This window comes from Macrobrachium rosenbergii, chromosome 47 (assembly GCF_040412425.1).
Source record: "Macrobrachium rosenbergii isolate ZJJX-2024 chromosome 47, ASM4041242v1, whole genome shotgun sequence".
In the NCBI taxonomy this organism is placed as follows: Eukaryota; Metazoa; Arthropoda; class Malacostraca; order Decapoda; family Palaemonidae; genus Macrobrachium; species Macrobrachium rosenbergii.
The window spans coordinates 47,935,507-47,942,273 of NC_089787.1; the positions used below are offsets into that span (position 1 = coordinate 47,935,507).

General features: G+C 38.7%; 1 protein-coding gene across 1 annotated transcript; it reads left to right on the forward strand.

Annotated features, from left to right (window-relative positions):
* Positions 1–218: 218 nt before the first annotated feature.
* On the forward strand, positions 219–2,618 carry Nt5a (5' nucleotidase A). Its single transcript, XM_067090809.1, has one exon. It carries the CDS (start codon positions 733–735, stop codon positions 2,209–2,211), a length of 1,479 nt encoding a protein of 492 aa, XP_066946910.1. The 5' UTR covers positions 219–732; the 3' UTR covers positions 2,212–2,618.
* The last annotated feature ends 4,149 nt before the right edge of the window (positions 2,619–6,767 follow it).

The window sequence follows — 6,767 nt, forward strand, 5'->3', positions numbered from 1 at the left end:
AATATATTATTTTATTCCTCGCCGACAGAGATTCATTGAAGAAGGGATTAAGAACGTGGACACAGGAAACGTAACAGCCTGTAAGGAGGTGGTTGCTGTTATGGGTATGTTTGGGCGGGGCCACTGGGCCAGAGAGACCAGAGATAAGTGTTTGGTGTGGGAGGGGGTACGGTGGGTGTGTTCTGAGAGTAGTTGGCAGCGGGCCTTTTGGACACCGGGCAAAGCAGGAGAGAACTGAGATAAGTCTGTTAGTTGTAAAAGTGAAGTCATAAGAGTCAGAGCACCTCCAGGAGCAGTACTGTGTCTGATCTGATGTGAAAAGCTCGTTTACCCAGAGGAGGAGGAGATATCACATCATGAATGCGTCCCGCGTTGCAGCATTGCTCTGTCTACATCTGCTCTTCAAACGCTTTTACTCAAAGTGTTAGCCAAAAGCACAACAAAACTGACAGCATCATTTGTGTTAGTAGTGGTTCTATGTAGCAGTAAAGAAAGACATTATAATGCTTTGCGGGAGCAGAGAGAAGGGCCTACGCTAGACTTTTAGTTACTGTGCCGTTCAGAATTCTGTTGGTGTTTATTCCCGCTCTGATTAGAAGAAATATTGAGACATAAACAGGTTGTGAAAAAACAGTGAATATAATTTAGTGTAAAGAGAAGCAGAGCTTCTTTTTATTGAAAAGGGAGGATTGCACAGATTTTCCTCTGCAGTTTTCAAGAAACTGGTGCTGAATGCCCGAAAGGAAAATTACTTTCGAGTACACTGAGACCGAACAAAACGTCTTCACTGCAACCATGGTTCTTCAAAACGTAGATGATGATGATTTTTCCTTCAGGGAAAAAATCATGAAGAAGAAGTATTATTGCAAAAACAACAAGAGGAAGAAGCAGCAGCCATTCCCTAACATGGATGTCTTCAAATTTTCAGACTATGATTGCATTGGGTTTGACTTAGATAACACAATTTGCCGCTATAAAATTGGGGAAATAATGAGACTCGAGTACAACCTCATCGCTGAATATTTAGTGAATCGTTATGGATACGAGCAAGAGCTTCTTCTTCCTATTGATGATGACATGGATTTCCTGCAGAAGGGCCTAATCATGGACATTAAGCGGGGGAACTTTCTGAAATGCTCTGACGAGGGTCAGATCCTCAGAGCAACACATGGGACTCGTCCTATGACTCAGCAAGAAATTGTAGACACGTATGGGCCTGAAAGGACGTGGGAACCCGTTCTTGATTTCATGAGAACACTTGCTGATCCTCCTGTGAATGGTCCGAGTCCTCCTTTGCTCCGTTCATTCAAGGATTACTTTGATTTGCCTGCTGCTGTAGCTTGCGCTAGAGCTATTGATGCCCAGGATAGCTCAGAAGAAGGTCCCCTCGAGGAATATGACATTTGGCCTGATGTTCACGTTGCTATGTGCAACATGTATCGCCGGGAACATTTCCGGAATGATCTCGGTGGGTTCTTCCCTGAAATCAAAGCAAATCCTGATAAATACATCTATGAGGCGAGCGACAAGATGAAAAAGTGGCTGAGGGCGATCAATGACCATACTTTTACATTCCTCATTTCTGGATCGAGCATCGACTATGCCTCTATGATTGCTCACTATGTTCTTGGACCTGATTGGAGAGATTATTTCGACATGATTATTTGCACAGCAAAGAAACCAGGATTCTTCACAGGCAACCGTCCTTTCCGCGAGGTGGAAGGGGCGGATGATGCCGAAGAAGTTCCAGCTCATAAGCTATGCATTGACGAGACCTATTCTGGAGGCAACTGGTCAGATCTCCTGAGTTTAGTCAAACGCGAGAGTGGGGTTGAAAATCCTCACTGCCTGTACGTTGGCGACCACATTGCCCAAGATGTTGTTGCTCCCTCCCTACGAGGCATTGACACTGTGGCCATAGTAGAGGAACTAGCGGCAGAGGGCATGACTGGTGATTCAATGAGCCATGATGCAGGTTCAGACCTTATGAGTATGTACTGGGGTTCATTCTTCACAACAGATGGCGACCACAGTGTGTTTGGTCTCGACCGCATTAATACTCTCTATGGTTCCATACCACTGAAGCATTCTAGGCTTGCAATCCCTAGCATTGAAGCGGTGGCACGTTATCCCATCAAACACCAGTATGAAGCCTTTAGTCCGGATACATCTGGTTTCTTCCCTGGTGACCCTGTCATTCTCCATTTCTAATGCGTAGATCATTGTCAGGTCACCTGTCGTCGGAATCATGAGGGGGACAAGTCGACAATCGCATTTTGCTCCTGAGAAGTTAACCGTCATCTTGGGCAGGGCTGCCAACCTTTGGTACTTCTTAGAGTTCATTATCAGAAAGGGAGGCTGGACCTCTTGGGTAATCTTTTTTGAGAAACCACATCCGTTGGCAGTGCTCCAAGTCATTGGTACATAAGTGAAACATAGATGTCATTTAATTTGTCACAAAGAGAAGACATGCATCAGAGGTTAAAGGAGCGGAACAGCATCGCCATAAAAAGTGATAGTCTGGAGATAGAAATAAACTTTGAAAACCTGCCATTCGAAGAACAGATACCTAGACTGGGAAGAAATAATAGAAAGATATGAACAGTAAAACAGAAAAATCAAAAGTATGTTGAATTTCGCAAAATGAAACGGGGCCAAAAAGAACAAACGCAACAAGAAAAAAAAGCCATAATTTTAATGCGTTGTTGAGTCCAGATTATTTTTAATGTTCTTTTTGCAATGTTGATTTGTTAATTTTTGCTTTCTATAGAAGTACATTTTAAATAACTTCCTTTTTCCTACAAGAGATGGATGAATTGAATGTTCTGTACTGTACATATGAATATCCTAATGACAGATGCTTGTGCTTATAGACTCATAGGTTTTCTGTTGTAACTTCTATTTACATATAGTAGATGCTTGGTTATGTTTTAACCGTAATTGATTTTAGTATATATTATACTGTACGAGCTTTTGAGGCTAGACTTAGGTAACAGTTACTATCAGACGTAGTGATGCCTTTTTTTTTTCTTTTAAAATGCTGAGTGAATATTGTTGTTTCTTTTAAATAAGATCTCCCTGTAATTTTTTATATATAACGTTTAAAAGTTGAAGCTTTTATATGTTCATCAAGAAGAGGGGACTTTCGGGTTCTTGTTACTTGTTTCTGATGTAAATATTGTTGAAAAGAAATCGGTCCGGGAGTTCTCCTCTTCTCCGTACATCCTCCTTGTTGATATTACTCGTTAATTTGATAAACTCCAGTTCACTGCAACAGAGCACTAGTGGTTAATCAGATGGCCAGTGCTACCTTATTACCAGCTCAACTTCTGGTTTCAAAATAATACGTAATAAGAACCGTCATGCGCAGTTTAGAACTTGGGGGTTTCTTTATTTTTTATTACCTTTGTTTCTAGATGTAAATTTGATTTCCCAAAGCGGGAGAAAGAGTCGTATTCTTTCTTGCCGGCTGATACACATATCCTGCCTTTCATTTGAGAGTCTTCTTTGAGCTCTTTCTTGAACTCGTCTTGCTTGGACTCAGAATATCCACACCAGAGGTCATCAGGTCCACCCGAGCAGCGCTGCTTGTTTTATAGTCTTAAACATTATCCAGTTAGTGGGAAGAACAAATCTTGCTGAGAAGAACAAGGGAGAGTATACCTATATCCAAATCTTATTTTCAAGTCTCTTGGCAGCGCTGCTTGGCGCACCTTGGCACAGGGCCATGTGTTTACTTCACTTGAGGTCCTGTGATCTGAGCCAAGCTTCTTTGAGTCTATTAGTTCCTGTTGTCTAGTTGACATATATATTTTTTATCATCTGTGATGAATATCCACATGTATAAAGATGCCAAGCTTTTTTATTTTGCTGTTGCTGATGCACCACACTCGCTGTAAAACTCATCGTTCAGTTTCTTTTGGAATTACATAAATAGCTTTGTATTATTCCTTATACATGTGTAATCACCATATGTATATATATATATATATATATATATATATATATATATATATATATATATATAACATGTGTATGTATATGTATGTGTATATATATATAGATAGACATATATATATACATATCACATATATATATACATATATATATATTTATATATATATATATATATATATATATATATATATATATATATATATATATATATATATATACATACATACTGTCACTCATGCATCTGTCTGTGATTTCTTGGACTTTGTAAGTCTAAGTGTAAAGTCTGATATGTTACCAAAATGTTTTTATTTTTCTACAAGTAAACATGAATAGTTATATATTGGATTTTCTTTATCCTATGTCCCAGCGCACTACAATGAATTAACGCAGAGTATTAGTAAAAATTATAACCAAAAGATGAAATAGATTATACTTACAAGGAAATTGATGCTTATGCGAAACAAAGATAAGGAACAAGTAGAGAATCAGAAATTCTGAGTCAGCTCTTATTTCTCCTTCGCCTCTGCTTACGAGAGCGATGAAAACAAAACAAGAAAAGAGAGAGAACCCACCAACAAAACTGATCTACCTTATTTTCGTCTGAACTGAATTCGTTTACCTTTTTGAATACTTTATTAGCCAACACGACAGCTACTACTTCTAAAAATAATGGTGAAAATTTTGATAATAGTGAAACTAATTGGCAGATGAAAAATTCAAAGCCACAGCCACCAGAACTTGATTCGGGAGGCAAATATTTTTAACCAGCAATGTAGGGGCTCTGGATGGAGCTTTGGAGCTTTCGTTCGCACACCATGCTTTCGGCTCATTTCAATATTGCAAGGTACCATGGTCTTCGAAGCTGTCGAAGTCATTCAAAGTAAAAGTTCGGAGTTGAATCTGATGTACATCATGAATATTATGAGCAATGAATATTCAAATTGACCCTGAATGAGGAGTTAAATTTATAAAAAGGGAAACCAGATTTTATGTACTGACCTTATTCGGTCTAAGGAAATTTGGATAAGAGGGAACATGCTATTAAATTATTATATATGAAATTAAATCAAATCGAAACAAAAGCAGGCAAAAATAAATGAGCAATGCACGTGGAATACGACCATTCCTACTAGTGAGATAAAGTACTTTACGAAAAAATCATTCCCACGAGTATAGATAAAGTAGTAAAGAAAACAAATCAGTTCTTATTGTCAGGCGATATTTCGGTCATGTAGTCGGGATAACTGCTTAAAGATGGTTCTGAATTCTGTAATACCAGGGACGAGTTCAAAATGCATTTGCATCTCATTTTTGTCAAGCTTTGAGACTCTCCTGCCTCACTTTCCTCCGACTCTGATAATATTCAACCCTTTAAAAGGAAGGTCTGTCGCTTCCTCCGGAGTCACGCTCCTCTTCCCGCTCTTATTTTCTTTGCATCTGTACTAGATATGGGCATTTGGCTGTCGCTGATTGTGACTAAGTAAACAATATGTAGACTTTCTTATCTGTGATATACCAGAGTGGAGGATATTTGTCAGTTTCCCGTTTCATTTTAAATTTAATATTTGTTATAAGACTAATTAAATGCAGGCAGGAGAGTTGATGAACAAACGGATCTCAGAGGGAATATGCAAAGTTTCAGTGTAGTGAGGATTTTGAAAATTTGTTGAATTTAGAAGGCAGAAGAAAAGCAGAGCCAAATGAAGGTTAACGTATGTCTGAGAAAGCTTGAGGACATAGGGAAGGTGGTTTAATCGCGTGGCTGACCCGAGGATGCAAGGTATGTCTGAATGAGTTAAAAAGTTTGAAGGCAAAGACAACAGATATAACTGTTAGAGTTCCGCGGCCATAAAGTTATTTTGTATACCACGGAAAACGAATGGTGAGATTTGGATTGAGAACATAAAACATGGGAAACTGAATGGTAATAAAGAATAGTGGATATACATGAAGCAGACGTTTTATGTATCAAGTATTTGCTATGAAACACTAGATGGAAAGTTAGGAAGTAAAGGGGAACAGCTGTGATGCATCAATGGACCCAATAAAGCTGATGATAGAGTAGACAGAGAGGCTATGTGGAGTGTGTTGAGGATGTATGGTTTAGAAGATAAGATGTAGGGAGCAATTAGAAGCTTCTATGAAGGAAGCAAAACAAGAACTCACATGATTGTGGCTGACTTGAGTTATGTGTCCATGGTTGTTTATGAAGACTTCTAAGAAAGAAATAAAATTAGGTGGAAAGTTGTAGGACAAGAAAATTAGTTATGAATGGAGTGTTGAAAGTTGATAGTAAATGTGAGCAACAATAGCGAAATTAAGATGATGAAGACACTTGGAGTTGATGGGATTACAAGTTGGGGCGCTGTGGCACATTTGGTGGCTGCGTTACTGGGAGGCTGACCTGGGTTTTTACTGAATGCTTGAATGAGGAAAAGTTCTGAAAGAATCATTTAAAGGAATAAATGCTCCTGTGTGCAAATTACAGGGCATAACATGCAGAGTATAATTTTGATTTAGAGAGTAGGACAGATAACCATGAGACTGATAATTGACGAATGCTGTAGATTTATGCGAGGAAGAGGGTGTGTGGATTAAGTTTTTGTTATCAAACAGTTTTGTAAGAAGAAGTTTCAGAACAAATGGAAAATCTGCGCCTAACATACATGAATCTGGAATGAGTTCATGGTAAATTCAATAGAGAAGTAAATGCTGAGAGTGATTTAAAGTTTCCATTAGAATACGTAGGCAGGAGGCTGGTCGAGACAAGGGTGTGTTTTGCTTCTGTGGTTGTTCAGTATTTTTATTTA